Source organism: Pongo pygmaeus, chromosome 2, assembly GCF_028885625.2.
Source record: "Pongo pygmaeus isolate AG05252 chromosome 2, NHGRI_mPonPyg2-v2.0_pri, whole genome shotgun sequence".
Lineage (NCBI taxonomy): Eukaryota > Metazoa > Chordata > Mammalia > Primates > Hominidae > Pongo > Pongo pygmaeus.
In genome coordinates this window covers 136,737,598-136,759,529 of record NC_085930.1, presented here as the reverse complement: position 1 = coordinate 136,759,529, position 21,932 = coordinate 136,737,598, and the positions used below count along the sequence as shown (strand labels likewise).

General features: G+C 38.6%; 1 protein-coding gene across 50 annotated transcripts in view; it reads right to left on the bottom strand.

The window, feature by feature from the left end:
- The window catches only part of TBC1D5 (TBC1 domain family member 5), a 599,895-nt gene that overhangs the window by 36,990 nt on the left and 540,973 nt on the right, over window positions 1-21,932 (bottom strand). For all 50 annotated transcript variants that reach the window (XM_054482838.2, XM_054482837.2, XM_063662139.1 and 47 more), the window contains one exon: window positions 20,660-20,823. In XM_054482838.2, coding sequence (XP_054338813.1) covers window positions 20,660-20,823 — 164 coding nt within the window. The remainder of the gene's footprint in view (window positions 1-20,659; window positions 20,824-21,932) is intronic.

Sequence of the window (21,932 nt, the reverse complement as noted above, 5' to 3'; positions counted from 1 at the left end):
CTTCGGGTCTACCTGATAAGGCAGAAATTCTTCATTGCCCAGTTATGACTAATAACTTCTTTTGTAGATAGTGCTAACCACAGACTCTATTTCCCTCAGTTTTCTTATTTGTAAAATGGGAAGCAATTCTAGCAGTGACCTTATAGCGTTGCTTGAGGATTAAAATAGCTAATATATGTAAAATGCTTAGAACAGAGGACACACTTATAGAAGGTGTTCTATAACTATTAGCACTTAGCCACCGTTTACAAGGAGAACATGCTCACACTCGGATATATCTGAAGCTTGCTTTATATGTAGAAAATCTCATTCCTTATTTGGTATTCAATTAATGTTACTAATATCAACTTTTTTCAATCTTTAATATGAACAAAAATCAGCTGGGGATCTTGTTGAAATGCAGAGTCTGATTTAATAGGTCTGAGTTGGGGCCTAAGATTCTGCATTTCTAACAATCTTCCAGGGGATGGGATGCAGCTGGTCCATGGACCACAATTTGGATGGCAAGGATTTAAATAACTCATCTCATGCTCACCTTCTATTAATATTTACTTCTGAATACCTCTTCCCATCATTCTAGGAAGGCTGTGAAGTACTTTACTATCTATCTGATCTAAGGCAATTTTAACAGATGGCTGCATGGTTAGATGCATATTTGGTGACAGTCCAAAAGACCTCTTCTCAACATGGAGTAGGATGCAGTGGGGAGAGAAGCAGGGTGACAAGCTTCCAGAGAGCTTTCCAATCTCCCTGAGTTAGTTTTGTACTGAGTAGCTCTATTATTCTATTTAGAGCTAATTCTTAGACCATTAGATATCAGTTTATTCTACTGTAAACACAAACATTTATACAATTTCTCATTACAAACAAGTGAAATATGAATTAATTTTACTGGATTATGCATGCTCTCTTCTGTAACTTTTGACAAACACAGGCTGTGTATTAAGTATCAGAGAATAAAAGATGCTTTTCAAACATAAAATGCAATGAAAAGGAAATGGCAAAAATACTTCCATAATTCATGGTATTTAAATTCATCCCTGATTTTCAGAAGATATCTTTCTGAATATATGATTTCTGAAAAAATCATAAGTAATATTTATTAAGAACTTTTAGCCTTTAGAAACATGCTTTTATACCTACTGCCATTTTAACATTGTGAGCCATTTTAATCTAATTTTGCTTTCCTAGAAGTTGCCTACAAAAAACAATAAAGTAAACAGAAAAGACAAGAATGGTGCCAGAAAACAGGATCATGTGCTACAAATTCTAAAGTAAAGTAAATAAGCTTACAATCTGGAATAAATACACTGGAAATTGAAATAAAACCTTTAATTAGGACCAACTTCACATAGGTGTAACCAGAGGAAGAATAAAACCTCACTTGCAGAGTTACAAACCTCATTATTTGCAAAAGTCCTATAACTGCAGTTTAAAATAATTATATGCATATAGTATGTCTTCTTAGCCCTGTAAAAATTCATAAAGTATAAAAGGTATCTCCTAGAAGTGCTTATGTATGGGAGTCTAATTAAATGGCATTTGTGGAGAAATGCTCCCATCTTTTGGGCTTTTATGCTGTCATTTCTGTGTTGTGTTTTTATAATTAGGCAACCTGACCAATCATTTGGAAACCCATGTAGTTCTCTCCTCCACCAGGACAATAAACACAGATGTTACTCTACTTAACAAGGGTTTTCCCCCTCACCACTTACATGTGATAAGACCAACTGATGAAACCAGCCAGCCAGCACCAGGGCCTCCAGCTGAGTTTCTCATAGTAATGCTGGCTGGGCAAAACCATCTGCGTGCTCTCCCTTGCTGTTCCTGGCACCAAGGGTAGGCATCTGCACAATGGCTGACCCAGATAGAAGGGCCTGAGCCAAGACTGTTTTTCTTATGACAAAGCTAATTGATCCGTGTGAGGATGAAATGCACACACTTGCACAACTAATTCTCTGGGCTAACTGACCTCTACAATGTCCCAATAGAGACAGACAAAAAACTGTACCCTGCAGCAAATCCAAGCTGAGGATCAAGCACAGTTTAAGAACTACTTTAAGTAACAATTGGTAAAAGCAAGTAAGTTTTGGAACAGCCTTGATATTTCTTTCTTTCTTTTTTTTTTTTTTTTAACATAAACACTACCATTTCTGAGACTTCTGGAAAGAAAAAAAGGTGAGAAGGAAATAATTCTCTAAATTGCCTGGTTTATTCATATGCCTATCATACTTTTGTTAGTTCATCCCTTAAGTTCTACCCCATCTCTCACTAAATACCAACAATTCCTATTAGCTTTTTAAATAAGTGGTTGGTAAATGCTGCTGAGAAATGAAGCAACTTTTCAGGCTCTAGAGGACGCCAGAGCAAAGCCTAAGACATCTCAATACTTGCACAACACACAAAACCCTCAACAGCATTCATTTATTCCTAAACGTTTACTGAGTGCCAGACACAATATCTGGCAAAGAAGATACAGTGACAAGTGCCTGCAAGAGCCTTATAAGTAAACACAAGTAGTTCTCTGACATTCAAAACAGGGGAAGCATTTGCAGATCACATAGGACACCCTCAATCTCAAGATGCTGCTGCTTTAGGTTTGGGGAGGGGCTCTGAAATCTGCAGCTTAATAGGGCCCCAGCTACTTATTACAAGTGCTGAAAGCTCCTAGCAGAGAAGGCTCCATGGGACACAAGGTGCTTGGGCTGAGACTGGAAGGGACTCTATTTTGTGGCTACATCAATCACTCTGGTCAGAAGACACAGTGAAGGGAAACAACACAGAAGTATGAGAAAGCATGCTTGGTTTAAGGGAAGTGAAACAGCTGTGCATTCCTGAGGGGCCAGGGAGGAGTAAGAGGGAGGACTGATGATAAGGCTGAACAGGGTGAGACTGTAAAGGGCCCTACAGAGCATACCTTAAAATTGAGAGATTTATCCTAGGGAGAAGGGCTCCTGCAGAATTCTGATGACGAGTCAAAGCATATGAGTCAGACATACACAACGCACACGTTGGTGTCGTGAAATACTTTGGGTATATGTTGACCGTTAATAAAATGGATTAACTCTAAAATTTCTAATTAACATGGGTTTGTTACTTGAGAACAAAAATATTATGTAGAGTGTAACCTATCTATATTCTCATTCCTCCAACTCGCCAAATCCAGAAGCTGCATGTCATGAACTGTGTAGAGTCAGTTCTGCTATAATGCTTGTTTTGAAAATGTGAACTTGTTTCAACGAGATCAGTGTATTAGGGAACAATTGAGCATAACCTGAAGTTCACATTTGCTTACACACAACATCATCCTCAAGAAATAATGGGTGAATGCAGAAAACTCCACACAGATGAACGCAGCTACACGTAGGAATGCAGGAATACACAAAATGCCTACATTCATGCAACACAGATATCTGTCAGCTACCTCCATTCCGTGTGTGTTATGGGCTACTTCCATAACCAAATCCATCAGATTCCATCCAGATAACTCTCCTCCACCACTTCACAGTGACTCACAAGCTGCAACCCTTCCAATGTCCACTTCCCCAACTGAGCTTCAGGTATTTTTCAAGGTAAAGTATCATATTTATTGCACTATTTATTTCTTAATCACTTAACGTGTAAAACCACTCTACCACTTTTATTAGGTTCCTACTTTGTTTCATGTGGCACTGATTACCTTTTTTTTTAGTGTTGTACCCCAATCCAATTTTCCCCACAAGTCCTGGGTTTTTTATCTTATTATTTTTATTATTATTTTAGAGACAAAGTCTCGCTGTTACCCAGGCTGGAGTACAGTGGTGTGATCATAGCTCACCGCAGCCCTGAACTCCTAGGTTTAAGCGATCTTTTCACCTCAACCTCCCAAATAGCTAGAATTACAGGTGTGTGCCACCATGCCCAGCTAATTTTTTTTTTTTGGTAGAAATGGGGTCTTGCTATGTTGTCCCAGCTGGTCTTGAACTCCTGGCCTCAAGCAATCCTCCCACCTCAGCCTCTCAAAGCACTGGGATTACAGGTATGAGTCACTGTGCCTAGACTCCCTGTGGTTTTTAATGCATGACTTTGCATAGCATAGTGATTTTGGGGAACATTTAAGTCATCTCAGAACTGACAATTCCGCTGGGTGGGGTGCAGTGGCTCACGACTGTAATTCCAGCAGTTTGGGTGGTTGAGGCAGGCAGGTCACTTGAGCTCAGGAGTTCAAGACCAGTCTGGGCAACATGGTGAAACCCCATGTCTACAAAAAATACAAAAATTAGCTGGGCATGGTGGCTCGCACCTGCAGTCCCAGCTACTTGGGAGGCAGGAGGGGTTGGACTGCTTGAGCCCAGGAGGTGGAGGTTGCAGTGAGCCGAGATTGTGCCACTGCACTCCAGCCTGGGTGACAGCATGAGACCCTGTCTCAAGAAAAAAAGAACAGTTCTGAAGATGACTGTTTAATGAAGATAAATACATTCATGACAATCAAATTTATATTTTTTTCCAGAAAGGTAATTGCAGAAAAGTTTTAGTCTAGACATCATGCTATCACTCAGTGTTTATGAAACGGAAGTGTTACCTGTACTATGGTTCTCTATAGGGGCTAGGGCTGGTGTTCCCTGTGTCTCCTTCCCAAGAGGGCCCTGCAGCCATGAGCCCCCTTCAACCCAATCTACAGTTGTGGGCAGTGGCTGGGCCTGATGGATTTAAGGGTAATCTAGGAATTTTGGCCAATAAGACATAAAGGAAGTCTTGGTGAGTAGCTGTTGAAAATGTCTTTAAGATAAGGTTGCCATATTTAGAAATAAAAACATAAAACATAGGATTAAATTTGAATTTCATATAAACATCGAATAAAGTTTTTAGTATAAATATGTCCCATGTAATATTTGAGATACTTATGCTAAAAAATTTACTCATTATTTACCTGAAATTCAAATGTAACTGGGCATTTTGTGTTTTATCTGGCAAACCTACCTTTAAAAAATGCCCTAGGAAGACATGGTCATTCTCCTCTCAATGTTGGTGAATGGATATGGTGTCTAGAACTACTACAGCTGTCTTGCTTTCAACCTGGGGAAGAGTTCGTTCTGGGAAGGGCAGGGCAGGTCAGGGCAGAGAGATGGCAAGAAACTGCATCCTTGAAGACACAGGTGAGTTTCTAAATTAGTGGTTCTAAACCTTGACTACATATTTGAATACTCCAGAAAGTTTTTAATAATTACCAATGCCCATGCTCCACTGGAAAGATTCTGACTCAGTTCTTCTGTGACGAATATTGATTAAAACACTCTCCCAGGAGATTCTAATGTATGGTCGGGAATGGGAAGTCCTTTGAACTTGAGCTAAATAACTTTCCTTGTTATTGGAATCAGTGTGAATTGCATTTTCTGCTACATGTAGCTGAAAGCATCCTAAATAAAGACAGTCTTCTAGAGTGAAATGCAAGGTTCAGCATTTAAACGTTTTATAGTTAGTCCATCTTAGAAATTTAAACCACAATTTCTGGCAAAAAAATTAGGACTGCTCATTTATTTGGGAAAAAGCTCATGTCTCAGCCCAACCTTCAAACCTAAATCCGAAATCAAGGGTGTCAAAAAAGAAGTCTGGTCATAACAGAGGACTGAGGATGTATGACTGATTATAGACATTAAGAAAACAATCAATACCTCATTTATCCTGTGCAATAAACAGATATTCATGTTTTCATCACTGTCCAGCTAAAATGATATTACAGTTTGACAGCTGTCTAGAGCCGAATTTAAGATTTCCATAAATGTTAACATCATCACATATTGGTATCATGCTGATTTCATTCTTATTTTCAAAAACATTATTCTTGATATTTTATGGAATCTTTTCACATCATGATACATGAATAACAGTTGCATGTAGAGTGTACAAATATGCTTCAAACCCAAATGGTTGCTTAGAATCCAACTGAGAACATCCCAAAGTTAAGCAATTTGGCAGCACTTCTCACTGTTTTAAGTTGATTGGGACATTGTATTGAGGCCTCCTTCAATTTTTGGACCATATGGTAGTATACATACATGTATTTTGGGCAGATTAATGTTATAATTTGCGAATTCTTTACTTGTTAATGGGATCCTTGAGATATCTGAAGGGACCTATGGAAGGACTCAGGTAAAATGTTGCAAACTGTCCCACCTTTGGGATAGCCTCCAGGAATAAAAAGGTGATGATGATCAAGAGGCCAGAATGATTACCTGGAGGTAATCCTTGATGTTGATCTGAAAGGCCCTTTTTGTAGCACGGACAAGGTATGGTTGAATTTGGTTTATTTAATGAGATCAGGCCATCTTTCAGAGTTCCTCACAGATGCAAAAATAAGAAAGACATCAAATGTTAAAGCACAACAGTAAGAACACTAAAGGTGAGAAAAGTAGAGAAATGTGACCATGAAAGCCAGAAATCTGAGTCTAGTCTTGGGTCTATGAATAAATGATGAGCTAGAGAGAGGAAAGGAGGGAGCTTCCCTTTTCACAATTGTTTTTCAAGTAGAAATAATTTTCTTATTCTTTTCTCTTTTTTCAAATATAGCCTATAAGTTTTTAGGATTTAACATAAAGCCAATTTGTTCTTGGCTTATTATAAACACCATATTTTGCTGTTAAAGTTCCTGTCTACTGACCAAAGTAACTTTGGAAAGCAACATATTGACTGGAAATGATAAGGCCATAGATAGAACTGTACATAAACACTGTACTATAGTTCAGAGGTCCCCAAACCCTAGGCTACAGACCAGTAGCTGAGCGCGGCCTGTTAGGAACCAGGCTGCACAGTAGGAGGTGAGCAGCAGGCAAGCAAGCATTACCACCTGAGTTCCACCTCCTGTCAGATCAGCAGCAGTATTAGATTCTCATAGGAGTGTGAAGCCTATTGTGAACTGCACATGCAAGGGATCTAGGTTGTGTGCTCCTTATGAGAATCTAATGTCTGATGATCTGAGGTGGAACAGGGAACCTGTTTGATCCTGAAACCATGCCCCTGCAACTGCATCTGTGGAAAAACTGTCTTCCAAGAAATGGTCCCTGGTGACAAAGAGGTTGGGGACTGCTGCTATAGTTGGTAACAATTCTAAGGGAAATTGTCATCTTAAATAAAAAGGAAGTTTGGAAATTTGATTATATTACCTTCTGGTGATCCATACATTCAATGCTTTTTAAATCCTTTGGCTACACTGTAACTTCATGGCTGAATAGGGCTGAATAGGGTTTTAGTTGTTTTTTCAGATGTTTTAAAAAATTTCTCCTGAGCAACTGTATTTAACAAGCAAGACAAACATTCCATACCAAGGTCAATCTTATTCAAGCCAAGTACAATAGTTTAGTCAAATGCAACTTATAACAAAGTCAATCTGATAAATTTGTAATGATAAACATGCGTATTAAGAGGATTAATAATTAGGCATGAATGGGGAACTCTGTAAATGACTTGGTGTGCTTGGTAATAATATTCTTATGGTCAAAAGAATTATTTGTTTTTTTCTCTTCTTATTAGTTCTTCATTTTACTGCTAACATGTTTTTCTGGTAAAATCCAAGTTTTTTTTTTTTAATCATCACTGCCACAAATTAGAAAGGTCCTGATTTTTTTCCAACAGTTGCAGTTCCCTCTTCATTAACTTAGGGCCTTCAATAACTTAAAGCATGCCTTTAATTTAATTTACTCTCCAACTTCACCCTCTTTCAGTGCAGAATTTGGAGAGTGAAAAAAAACCCTGCCCCTTCTCTAGGCAAATATGAACCCCAGACCAGGGTGTGCTGCTTAGTGAACACAGCATGAGCTCGGTTTTAAGACGCTGGGTTGTCTCTTTTTCTCATGCTTCAGGCATGAGATTCCTGGTGCTTACTGCCAGCAATACTTCCAGGTGTATTAATTTCTGACACATGGACAACTTGGGGGCAGAAAGCTGGGAGGGTAAATAGCAGAGATCAGGAAAAGAGAGGAAGCTTGGGTAAAGGTGCCTGATATGGTTTGGATTTGTGTCCCTGCCCAAATCTCATTTGGATTTTCACCCCTGCCCAAATCTCATCTTGAATTGTAATCCCCAGTGTTACAGCAGAGGCAGGACGGGAGGTGACTGGATCATTTGGATCACAGGGGTGGATTTCCCCCTTGCTGTTATTGTGATAATGAGTTCTCATGAAATTTGGTTTTTAAAAGTGTGTAGCAGTTCCCCCTTACATCCTCCTTCTCTGGCTGTGTAAGATGTGAATCCTTCCTCTTCACCTTCTGCCATGATTGAAGTTTCTTGAGGCCTCCCCAGAGCCATGCTTCCTGTACAGCATCTGGAACTTTGAGCCAGTTAAATCTTTTCTTTATACATTACCCAGTCTCAGGTAGTTATTTACAGTAATATGAGAATGGACTAATACAGAAAACTGGTACTAGGAGTGTGGCAGCATTGCTACAAAGACACCTCAAAATGTAGAAGCGACTTTGGAACTTGGTAACAGGCAGAGGTTGGAACAGTTTGGAGAGCTCAGAAGAAGACAGGAAGATGAGGGAAAGTTTGGAACTTCCTGGAAACTTGTTAAACTGTTGTGACCAAAATGCTGATAGTGATATGGGCAATGAAGTCCAGGCTGAGATAGTCTCAGATAAAGATGAGAAACTTATTGGGAATTAGAGTAAAGGTCACTTTTGTTATGCATTAGTAAAGAGACTGGTGGCATTGTGCCCCTGCTCTAGGGATCTGTGAAACTTTGAAATTGAGAGTGACAATTTAGGGTATCTGGTGGAAGAAATTTCTAAGAAGCAAAGTGTTCAAATGCAGCCTGGCTGCTTCTAACAGCATATGGTCATAGGCATGAGCAAAGAGATGATCTGAAACTGGAACTTATGTAACAGGGAAGCAGAGCATAAAAATTTGGAAAATTTGCAGCCTGTCCCTGTGGTAGAAAAGAAAAATCCATGTTCCTGGGAGGGATTCAAGCTGGCTGCAGAAATTTGCATATGTAAAGAGGGGTGAATGTTAATAGCCGAGACAATGTGAAAAATGCCTCAAAGGCATCTCAGAGACCTTTGTGGCAGCTGCTTCCATCACAGGCCTAGAGGCCTAGGAGGGAAGAATGGTTTTGTGGGCTGGGCCCAGGGCCCTGCTACCCTGCACAAACTTGGGACACTGCTCCTTGTATCCCAGTTGCTCCTGTTCCAGCCATGGCTAAAAGGGCCTAAGATATCTCAGGCTGTTGCTCCAGAGGGTGCAAGCCATAAACCTTGGCAGCTTTCACGTAGTGTTAAGCCTGTGGGTGTTGAGAGGACAAGAGTTGAGGCTTGGGAACCTCCACCTAGATTTCAGAGGATGTATGGAAATGGCTGGATGGTGGAAGTCGGCTATAGGGCTGAGCCCTCATGGAGAACCTCTACTAGGGCAGTGCAGAGGGGAAATGTGGGATTGGAGCCTCCACACAGAGTCTCCGCTGGGGCACTGCCTAGTAGAGCTGTGACAAGAGGGCCACTGTCCTCCAGACCCCAGAATGGTAGATCTATGGACAGCTTGTACTGTGTGCCTGGAAATGCCACAGTCACTAAATGCCAGCTTGTGAAAGCAGCTGAGGGGGCTGTACCCTGCAGAGCCCCAGGGAGGGAGATCCCCAAGGCCTTGGGAGCCCACCCCTTGCATGAGTGTTGTCTGGATGTGAGACATGGAGTCAAAGGAGATTATTTTGGAGCTTTAAGATTTAATGACTGCCCTACTGGGTTTCAGACTTACATGGGGCCTGTAGCCCCTTTGTTTTGACTGATTTCTCCCTTTTGGAATGGGCATATTTACCCAGTGCCTGTACCCCATTGTATCTTGGAAGTAACTAGTTTCTGATTTTACAGGCTCATAGGTGGAAGGGACTTGCCTTGTTTCAGATGACACTCTGGACTGTGGACTTCTGAGTTAATGATGAAATGAGTTAAGACTTAGGACTGTTGAGAAGGGAGGATTATATTTTGCAATATGAGAAGGACATGAGATTTGGGAGGAGCCAGGTACAGGATAATATGGTTTGGATTTGTGTCTCCACCCAAATCTCATCTTGAATTGTAATCCTCTGAGTTGGAGGAGGGCCTGGTGGGAGGTGATTGGATCATGGGGTGGATTTCCCCCTTGCTCTTCTCGTTATAGTGAGTTCTCACAAGATTTGGTTGTTTAAAAGTGTGTACCACCTTCCCCTTCAATCTCTCTTTCTCCTTCTCCAGCCTCTTCTTTGCCTTCCGCCATGATTGTAAATTTCCTGAGGCCTCCCCAGCCATGCTTCCTGTACAGCCTGAAGAACTGTGAGTCAATTAAGCCTCTTTTCTTTATAAATTACCCAGTCTCAGGTAGTTCCTGACAGCAATAAGAGAATGGACTAATACAGTGCCCAAGCCTTCAACTGACTGTCTGGGTATAGAAGCTCTAGCTATGAGGAACAACCAAAAGGGGGTTCCTTAGCCCTAAGTTTTCAGGAGCAAAGTGAAGGCCACCTGCCTGATACAGATCCTCCCTTTATCAACAGGCCTATAATTTCTATGACAGAAGTAAAGCCATTCTTTCTGCAATGAAAGCCCAGTGGATTAAAAATATAACTTCCTGGAAAAGTTTACACAAGTGTTCAAAGGATAAATGATGAGATGCCAGGGACAAGAGGTTTAAGAGCAGGAAGACACTGTGTAGGAGAGGGTGGTGATGCCACTGAGGGGGAAAGAAGAGGACAACCGTGCAGACTCTGCAATCTGGTCTCTGGCCTTGGCTGACCTCCAATTGCCCAGACAAGTCAAAGCCCTCGTTTCCTTCCCTGTCATGCACATCTGCACTTTAGGGTACAAATAACTGTCCCCAAGGCAATGTGGCACTGAAAGAATACACAAATGTCAAGTTTCAAGAAAGGTCACTAGAAAGAAGCAAATGCTATCAATGACACATTTAATTTAGCATGATTCAAACCCACAAAATATTTCTGGCCTGGGATTGTAAATATTTCTAAGTGCTTCACTTGAGCTTCCCCCAAACCATTGTCTATGCCTCCCGGGCAGTATTCAGCATGGGTACAATCTGGCATCTTTGCATTTTATATAGAGGATGAAGATAAAGATAAGTGATGGAGGAAGAAGACACAGCATGAGGTGAATGAGTGTTTTACTCAACCCAAAGGGCACTGTTCTGCAAAGGACATTGCAGCACTCTATTTCCTGTGATTCTGCTTTCACAGCCTTCTCAGATTTTTTTTTTATTTAAAATAAATGTATTGCACCATAAGGATTTTAAAAAGTTGGTTGTAAAACCTGTTTACAAAAGTTAAATTAAAATGTCATGCTAAAACTGTTGAAAATGGAGGGCTTTTAATGATGCTCCCTTTGATGTTCACATTTCTTTGCAATGGTGTTACATGATTTGGGTGATGCAAAAAGATGGAGAAAGAAGGAAAGAACTCTTTCACAAAGATATATAGTCTACTCTTCCTGACCTTGAGTACATTTACTGGCAGACAGATTGTAAACAAGGTTTATAAAACATTGGATGACTAAATGTATGTTTCAAATATCTAGGTTAATTTGGCCTTAGATTAAAATTAAATTACTATCATGAGACTTAAAATGCTGATGTTTAAATTCATTTTATATCTATTCATTTCAATAAACTATATTAAATGGGAATATATTTTAAATGAGACTGTATTTTATTCTAGTTATCATTAACACTACTGATTAAACAAGAAGAGATTACATATATGTATTTTTCACTTGAAAATCCTATAATTAGATGACCTCTAGATTCCAGTTTTCAATTCCATCCCTAAGCTCATAAAGAAATCCCCTGAAGTCAATGCTTTCCACATAACATGTTTTCCTAGGAAGTATACATCACTGACTGAAAAGAAAATCAGATAACTAGGAAAATTCTAGTCTTCTGGGGAAGGCTGCTCTGCTCAATTTCTCCCTTCCAACCACCAATTTAACTCCAGTTGCCTGAAAATCTACCAGTAAAATATGACTGATGACAGCAGAACTGGCTCTTCTCAAATGCAAATCCTTCAGGAAAGGATTAAATAAACCATTTTGGCAATTAATACTTCAAGGGTAATTTACCTATCAAATTGTTGGCTGCCTCATCATATCCTCCCAACTACTGGTCCTCTGTCATGAGCCTCTCGTAACCCTTCTCCTTACCAGAGATTGGTTAAGAAGTGGACATGGAATTTAATTCTGGTCAGTGATATGGGAAGGAAAGCCTGCTGGGGAATTCCCAAGTAGACTTCTCTAGAAGGGGTGTGCATGCACGTGTGTGTGATATAATTGGCTGTGTCAGCCCACTTGAGAGAACACGATGAGAGCAAGTTGAAGATAGAGTCACCACACTAAGGATGGCAGAGTGGAAAGATGGTGATTGCTACTCAACAGCTGAATAATCCAACCATAGACCTATTTCAGGACTCTTGTTATGTGAAATAATAAACAACAAATTTCCTCATTTGATATAATACTTTCTCTTATTTTTACCCAAAGCAACTTGATACAATTCTAACTATTTTGGATGTGTCAGGGGATGTGAGGGAGAAGAGAACTTCTGTAGAAGGTATTGTTGACTACCTGCTCAATATCCACCACTACTACCTGTCCTAGGAAGCTATTTTCCTAAGGGAAAATAATGGTTGTATTTAATGAGAGAAGAAATACATCAGTGGTTCAGATCTATCTCTCACCAACACAGCCCATGGTGGTCTGTCATCTAACACCATTTTGTTTACTGTCTTTACTGTTCATATGGCATTTAATCATATTATGCATCTCATGTGGATGAGATATTTTAATTTAGTTTAATTACTTAACTTTTCCCCCTTCCAGTTTCACTCTAAACATCCTCATTAGGATTGCTCTCTTATATTTCTTAAACAGATACAATGTCTTAAATTATAATTTCTAGATCATGGCCTGAAATAGGTTAGGCAATTCTCCAGTTTTCTAGAAGTAAGAGTCTGCTTTCAAATTCGTTTTCATTTATCTGACACTTTTTGGTATTTTGTCACGATAAAGAATAGATGAATATTACAAAAATAAATTATATTTGTACGACCATAGTATATGTTCAAACTACCAAAGGGCAATGACAAATGCATACAGGGGTCACAGGGTTCATAAAGACACAGGATGGTCACCCCCCTGTAGTGCTATGAGCCTTCAGGTAAGGGAGTATCTCATTATGCATCCTGTTTTATGCAGAGACTTTCAGCTCAGACCTTTTTTGATTTCCTGTGGTTTAGAGAGGATTCTGAACCATGGATACTTTCAGATCTTTGAAGGTTGGTATGTATTATAATTATTACAAATCATACCAAAATATCACGCAGTTTATCAGGAAATTTACAAAAATACTTCTAGTTGGCTGGTGTGCTTAAATATTATAACTTATTCACATAGACAAGTCAGTTTCTGAGTTTTTCTTTTTATTTGTTTATTGAGGCAGGGGCTTGGCTCTGCCGCCCAAGCTGGAGTGCAGTGGCACAATCATAGCTCGCTGTAGACTTGAACTCCTGGGCTCAAGGGATCCTCATACCTCAGCCTCCCTAGCAGCTGGGACTACAGGTGCATGCTACTATGCCCAGCTAATTTTTTTGTTAAATTTTTTGTAGACATGGGGTCTCACTATGTTGCCTAGGCTGAGAATTTTTCTTATACTCTATTTTTTGTATACTTTAACCTTAGCAAAGATATTCTTAGAAAATGATTTGGCAACAATCATAGAACATGATTAACAGTGCTAAAATAAGTAAAAATTTATTTAACAGAAGAATGGCCACCTAAAAATAGACTTCTAGAAAGCTAAGTATTGGATGTCATTTATATTATCATGTAAAATAAAGCATAAAATTAAAAGTATCAAAATGTTTTATTTTCTCTTCAAGACAAAACAATACCAATCCTCAAAATAATAGTACTAATAATAATGAAGTGAGGTCAATTTTAAAACTTTCTACTAGTTTTCACATTTCAGTAAAGAAGTATAATGATGTCTTTTATAAAAATCTGGCATGAGGCTTAATTGTTACCTCTTTAAAGACTAAGCTGAATCTGGCCCTCTTTCATTATATGGCCAAATCATGGGCATTAACAGGAGTAAATGTGATACTTTTTTATCTAAAGAAGATAGGCTATGGATTATAGAAAGGGTACGTATGATACATAAAAAGGCAATATTAAGAGAAAACAAGTTCTACAACACACTATATGATGCTTGTCCAGGATATGTCATACCTATATAGATTTTGACAATAATTTCTCAAAACCATTACAAGCAGATTTTACCATACTTAGACTGATAGCTACTACTAGATTATTTTAGGTTTTATGTCTCTTTCTACCACTATTTTGGCAATTAACATCAACAGTTTCTTGACCCTGAACCACTTTAAAAGATAAACTGAGTCTTCAAATCTGAAAGGTATCATCATATAGTTTAAGGGACAAGAGACCCAAACCAAGAGATGTCTTTGCTTTCATTTCTGGCCACTGGTTTGTGTAAGAAATTTAAGTGAAAAGCTATCTTGAAACTTTTTTGAGGATATGGAATATCGCTTTATCACATCACACTGGCCTGGAAACAAAAGCAAATTGGACCCATGTATGGTAGGTACCCAGTCATAGGTTCTGGTGTCCTGGGACCACTCTAGTGGCAACAGGCAGCTCCCATGGGAGAATGAGTCCCGGCTATGGGCCTAAGCATTTTCCAACTGTGCACTGTTGGAAGCTTAGAAGCTTAGACCAGCAAAAGCTGATTTCTCACTCATACTTCATGTCTATCCTGAGTTAGCAGGGAGGTTCTGTTCATGGTGTCAGAGGAAAAGAGAGCTGTGGATGGTCTTGCAGTGACAATACATATATATCACTTTCAGTCACAATGCAGTAGAGAGAACTAGTCATATGATTCTGACAGATCATAGGGACAAGGAGGCGCAATCCGATTAAGTGCCCAGAATGGGTGAGAACTGGCAAAGTGTACTGACTTAACACACTATTTAATAAAATAATGAGATAAAACTATTACTTGGAAAACCATGAGCTTATTTATCTTAAAAATTTCTGCCTACGTCCTTCCCCAAAGTTAGCAAATATACTAAATTTTGAATGATTACTTGCATTCTGTCTCTTGGTTCACAGCAGGTCTATGTAGAGAGTTAGACTTACTTTATTTCTATTTTTACTCAACTTCTCAGTTTTAAGTTAAAGTATCATCATAAAGAAAAGCAATTAATTGGTGTTGCAGACTAATCCATATGCCACCAAAATATGATAGAATGCAAATGAAACCTGTCTCCATATGCCTTTCTCATTTGTTATTCTCTTACTCTGGCTCTTCATAGACACATTCTTTGTATAGGCAGATCATCTCCTCTTCTAATTTATTATGCCAATATATTCTATTTTGTAGTAATTTTTAGTTGTTATTTTAAATCTAAGTTATATATGTAACACTTATATAAGTGTTAATAGAGTGAAATGGTCAATACAATGAAATGGTGCTTCATATAACTGTTCTTGCTATGAAGAACAGTTCCCACAACCCCACCCTCCACTTCTTTCTCCCCAGAAACAACCACTTTAAATTCTTTTACCCATTTTGTTTTTTCACCTCTATCATCTATGTACCTATGTATCTATCTAGTCTATCTAAGACAAGCTCTTACTCTGCATCCCATGCTGGAGTGCACAGGCACAATCACTGCTCACTGCAGCCTGGATCTCCCAGACTGAAGTGATCCTTTTACCTCAGTCTCCTGAGTGGCTGGGACTACAGTTGCATGCCACCACACCTGGCTAATTAAAAACAAATTTTTTTTGTAAAGACAGGTCTCACTATGTTGCTCAGGCTGGTCTCGAGCTCCTGGACTCAAGCAATGCTCCCGACTCAGCCTCCCTGAGTGTTGGGATTACAGGCGTGAGCCACCACAGCTGGCCTTTATCTGTAACTTATCTAGCCACTTCTTGATTTCTCTTGAGAGTATTATCCCCTGATTTCCCACTATGGAAGATAACCTGCTCCCTCCTCTCTTCACGCAAGCACGTAGTTCCCACGGCCCGTCTTCTCAACAGGTATGGTGTGATTCTGATTAGACTCATATTCAATAGGCTTACATTATAATGTCTATGTAAATTCTAATCCCAGCTCAGTTATAAGGTTTATCATAACCTTTCTTTCTTTTCCTACACATACTTTGTTTACCTTAGGTGTTACCAATTGTCCTTTTTTGGGGTTAGTTTAGCTTTTACAAAGTTATCACCCAAACTCATGCCTAGTTGTATAAATCTCTTAATTTGTTAAAATATATTAGTCATTCTTTCAATTTTATCTTTTTGAATAAATCTTTCTGGAACCTTCCAACTTGCTCCAATCTGGGCTTGCTACTACTTTCTGGGTCTGCTATTTAGCAGTGCTATAGTCTTCGGATCTACAAACATTATCATTCTGGGGATCTTTTTGCTATGCTTTGGATCCTCTATTTTCTAGTTCTCAGGCTCCTCCTCCTTAGTTTATGTCCTCATTTTTGTACAGCATATCCTCCAGTGGATTCCCAGGGTACATGAGAATCATTTTTTTGAATCTTTAATGTCTAAACATGGCTTTATTTTACGCTCAAAATTAACTACTAGTTTAGCCAGATGTTGAATCTAGGTTAGAAGTAATTTTTTCTCAGAACTTTTTTTTTTTTTTTTTTTTTGAGATGGATTCTTGCTCTGTCGCCCAGGCCTGAGTGCAGTGGTGCGATCTCGGCTCAATGCAACCTCCACCTCCTGGGTTCAAGTGATTCTCCTGCCTTAGCCTCCTGAGTAGCTGGGACTACAGGCACCCACCACCATGCCTGGCTAATTTCTGTATTTTTAGTAGCGATGGGGTTTCACCATGTTGGTCAGGCTGGTTTCGAACTCCTGACCTCAGGTGATCCACCTGCCTCAGCCTCCCAAAGTGCTGGAATTACAGGTGTGAGCCACCACGCCCAGCCATTTCTCAGAACTTTCAAAGTATCGCTCCATTGTCTTGCTTTTGGTGTTGCTACCGAGAAGTCTGTAGCTATTTTAATTCCTCTTTCTTTGTTAGAATCTTTCTTTTCCAACTCTACAAGTCACTAAAATTCTTTTGTTTGCAGATTTCTTAACTTTTTCAGTAATACATCTGAGTGTAGGTTTGTTTTTTCTTGTGTGGGTCAGTCTATGGACTTTTCCTACCTTAAAACACAGTTATTTTATTAATGGAAAAATTTCTCGAATTGTATTTTTGATATTTCCTTTCTTTTATTTTCTCTGTTCACTCTGAAACTCCTATTTTAAAAAACTTCTCTAATTTTCTTATGTTTTTTCTCTCTTCTATTTGTTTTATATTCTATTTTCAGGGGAGATTTCCTCAACTTTCTCTTCCAACTCTTCCACTGAGTTTTACGTTTTAGAAAAATGTATACATTCAAAAAGGTATCACGTTAGAAAAATATAACATTTAGAGAACCAAAAAATCTATTAAAATATGATTTTTGTTTTCTTGTTCTGCATAGCCTGTTTCCTCCCAGTTGCTTTTTTCTGTTTTTGTCTTTCATTATCAAATCCTCTCTTCAAGTGTCTGGTGATCCTTGGCTGTCTTGTTCACATAAAATAGTATGAACTAAAAAGCTAAGAGGAAGTTCTGTGTTTGGATGGAGCTCGTTAATGGTGGGGTCCACTAAAAAGTAACTGGCTGTTTCCTTGGAGCACCCCTAGAGTGAGTATATTTATAGCTGTGTATACGTGTCTTTTGCCTAGAGAAAACCCTTCTAAATCTCCTGCCTGAAGGGCTATACATACTGGTACTCTGGAAAGCAAGTGGCGGAGGCCTGGGGTCTCAAATCTAGCATTTAAGTATATTCATTACCCCTTTTCCACTAGGGTGGTTCACACTGGAATGTGCCTGATCTCTCAGACCACAGACATTTTGTACACTTTTCAGAGAATTAAATTTTCAGTCTTTTGCTGACACAGGGAAGGGAATCTAATTCCTTTTTCAGAAGCTTCTGACCAGTTGTCATGTCTTCAGTTCTACCTTCGTCTTCACTTGCAGCTCCTGAGCTTCTGGAGAATTTTACAATGTAAGTCAAGCTGCTTCTTTGTTTTTTGCCTACCGCTGACTTAAGGTTCAGCTTTCTTAGGCTGCTTAGTTGTCACTTGTCATCTGTTTTCCAAGTAACAATATTTTTATTGCTACTGTTTTTCCTTTCGTTTTCTTATTCTTTGAGGGTTTATCTTTAACTGCCCTTGTTGTCCCTGCAGTGGAATTTTAGGAGGGAACAGAGCTAAATGCTTGCACTAAAGGTGCCAGGTTTAAACTTAAGTTCCTCTCTGCTCTTTTATATACTACAGAATCACAATTCCTACATGTTGAAGGGATCCCTAAGAGGGCAGGTAGTAAACTCTTCAGAGAGCAAAAATGTTTAATTTGCAGATAAGGTGGTTAAAACGCTAGAAGCTGAGTGTCTTGCCCCAAGACATACAAAGTCACACAGACAGAGAACATAATATTCTATGTACTTAAATAATTATCTCTCAAAGGTTAATAGTTTGTTTGTTTTTCTAATTTAGGATAATTTCAGCTATAGCTAGATCCTTTTCTGTATTACCTTGGCATCCTCTTCCACTGGGCAGATGAGTTCTTATTAAGATATTAAGTGTTAAACTACAGCCATGTGCCACATAATGATGTTTTGATCAACGACAGACCACATACATGATGGTGGTCCCATAAGACTATAATGGAGCTAAAAAATTCTATTGTCTAGTGACATCATAGCTGTCATAATGTCATAGTGCAATGGATTGAGTGTTTGTGGTAATGCCAGCCTACTGTGCTGCCAGTCATATGTAAGTATGGCACATACAATTATGTACAGTGAATAATAATAATCGACTGTGTTACTGGTTTATGTATTTACTACACTATACTTTTTATCATTATTTTATAATGTACTTCTAGTTATATATATATATATATTAAAGAGTTAACTTTAAAACAATGTCAGGCAGGTCCTTCAGGAAGTATTCCAGAAGAAGGCATTGTTACCACAGGAGTGATAGCTCCATCAGTGTCATTGCCCCCAAAGACCCTCCAGGGGGACAAAACGTGGAGGTGGAAACAATAATACTGATGATCCTGACCATGGTTAGGCCTAGCCTAATGTGCGTCTCCGTTTTTAACAAAAAAGCTTAAAAAGTAAAATAAAAAAATTTAAAAATAGAAAAAAGCTATAGAATAAAGATATTAAAAAGCATTTTTGTACAGCTATAAAATGTGTTTGTTTTGAGCTAAGTGTTATTACAAAAGAATCAAAAATTTAAAAAAAAGTTCATAAAGTAAAAGTTATAGTAAGGTAAGATTAATTTATTTTGAAGAAAGAACTATTGTTTAAATAAATTTAGTGTAGCCTAAGTGTACGGTGTTTATAAAGTCTACAGTAGTGCACAATAATCCTAGGCCTTCACATTCACTCACTGCTCACTCACTCACTCGCCCAGAGCCACTTCCAAGCTCCATTCATAAGTGCCCTAGACAGGTGTACCATTTTTTTTCCTGTATACCTTACCTTATATTTTTCTGTACCTTTTATATGTTTAGATACAAAAATACTTACCATTGTGTTATAATTGCCTACAGTATTCAGTGCAGTACCATGCTATACAGGTTTGTAGCCTAGGAGTAACAGACTATACCATACAGCTTAGATGTGTAGTAGGCGGTACCATCTAGTTTATATAAGCACACTCTATGATGTTTGCACTATGATGAAACTGCATTAACAACACATTCCTCTGAATGTATCGTTGTTAAGCTATGCATGGCTGTTATAAAATGTGGTTAAACGTGAAGTTGGCTTATAATAATTTCAGACACAACCAAGTTTTTAAAGCAGTGGATATGCCTTAGCTATATCCTTTTGTGAAATGTATATAAAGAATTTTATAGGCTGGACACAGTGGCTCATGTCTGTAATCTCAGCACTTTGGATGGCCAAGGCGGGCAGATCACTTGAGCCCAAGAGTTCCAGAGGAGCCTGGCCAATATGGCAAAACCCCATCTCTAATAAAAATTCACAAATTAGCCAGGCATGGTGGCACACACCTGTAATCTCAGCTTCTCAGGAGGCTGAGGCATGAGAATCACTTAAACCGAGGAGGTGGAGGCTGCAGTGAGCCAAGATTGAGACTCTGTCTCAAAAAGAAAAAAGAATTTTACAGAGTATCAAAATATAATTTAAATGTAGTTTGTATAGCTTTTTAAATGGTAAATCAATTATTTTTAATTTTCAAGAAATATTTAAAACGGAAAAAACACCTTGGTTTGTTTCAAGTTCCATCATTTATCTGTTAAATTTTATAAGAAAACACAGGCTTTGACAAAAAGGCATTTGTAGAGAAAAAAAGGACTGGGATTTGGGAAAGATTCAACTTATTTTAAAATGATGCTACTTTTTTTTTTCCAGTGTAATATAGGCTACAGCCTTAAAATACTACTAAAGTATAATAATAAAATACTTTTGATAAAATAATTCCTGTTAGTCCATAAAAGTTTTAAGAGCTTTATAAAACTGGCCACTAACAGATCTTTCATAAATGCAGCACTCTAGAGAGGAAAACGAAGAATGAAGAGAAAACTGTCCTTAAATACTTACAGATTCTTTTCTGCCTATAGTTTTGCTGTGTGAGCGGGAACGTGAGATGTTGCTAAAAAAGGAATCTTTTTTAGTAGCAGATGAAGGTGGAGAGCCAGTGAATTCTCTTCCTCCAGGCAAACTCTCAACGCTTGGAGATGAACTGATGTTTTTAGAACTTTGCCCTGTAAGAAAAATTAAGTAGCAATAATGAAACACCAGATTCTTCACTAAGCTATTGAATCTACTGTTTTTAATAAATGATGATCAATTATGATACCACTAGGTTGATACTATCAACATAATGACACTATGGAGTATTAAAATGCATGCATTTTTATGTATCAGAATAGCCACTAGTTTTTAAAAAACCAGTGAAGATATCTACCACTATAGTTTTCTATGTTTTTTATACTATGATTATCCAAGCATTGCACGCATATAAAAAGAACTTAAAAAAAAAATCAAAGTTTCAGTAAACAATGGTTAAATGACTGAGTTTTTCTTCACTAATGGAATAATCCCTTAATTACAGAAACCAGAATCTATTATATTGCACTTTACATTAGCAAGATTAAAATATCCAAATCTTTGGCCAAAGTTTTTCAAAAAAGCATCTCTCCTCTTCCCTCTGGTAAGGGAAGGTGTCACTGAAAATTCAGGAACATTAACATTTTAGAAAAAACCTGAAGAAGGTGAAGTACCCGCTTTGCAGAAAATATGCAAGAACAGCAAGTACTAAGGCCCTAATGCAGGATCTTGGTGTGTTCAAGGAGATCACAAAGTGACCAGTATGGTTAGAGCTAAGAGCGAGGAGGAGAAGGGTGAGAGATGAGGTTTGAGAGCAAGCAGGGGGATCAGAACAGGGAGGGATTTGTAGATGATTTTGATTACTTTTACTCTGAGAAAGGAAGCTATGGGATGTCACTAGAGGGTTTGAAGAGAGGAGTGACATGATTTGACTTACATTTTAAAAGGATTGCTCTGGCTGTTGTATTGAGAACAGAATCAGAGATGGGCAAGCAGGGGTGAGTCAGGGGGAACAAAGGCAAAAGCAGAGGAACCAATTTTTGCTAACACAAAAATGTAAGTACTCAGAATGATCATAACTTTGGTGAGAGGTGGTCATATTTTGGACAAAACTGACTGGATTTACGGATGAACTCATTAGGAGTATGAGAGAAAGAGAAGCGTCAAGCTTAACTTCCAATTTTTGGCCGAGGCAAGAAGAATGATGGAGCGGCTATTTACTGAGGTGGGGAAGAGTGAAGGGAAGCAGGTTTTAGGAATAAAT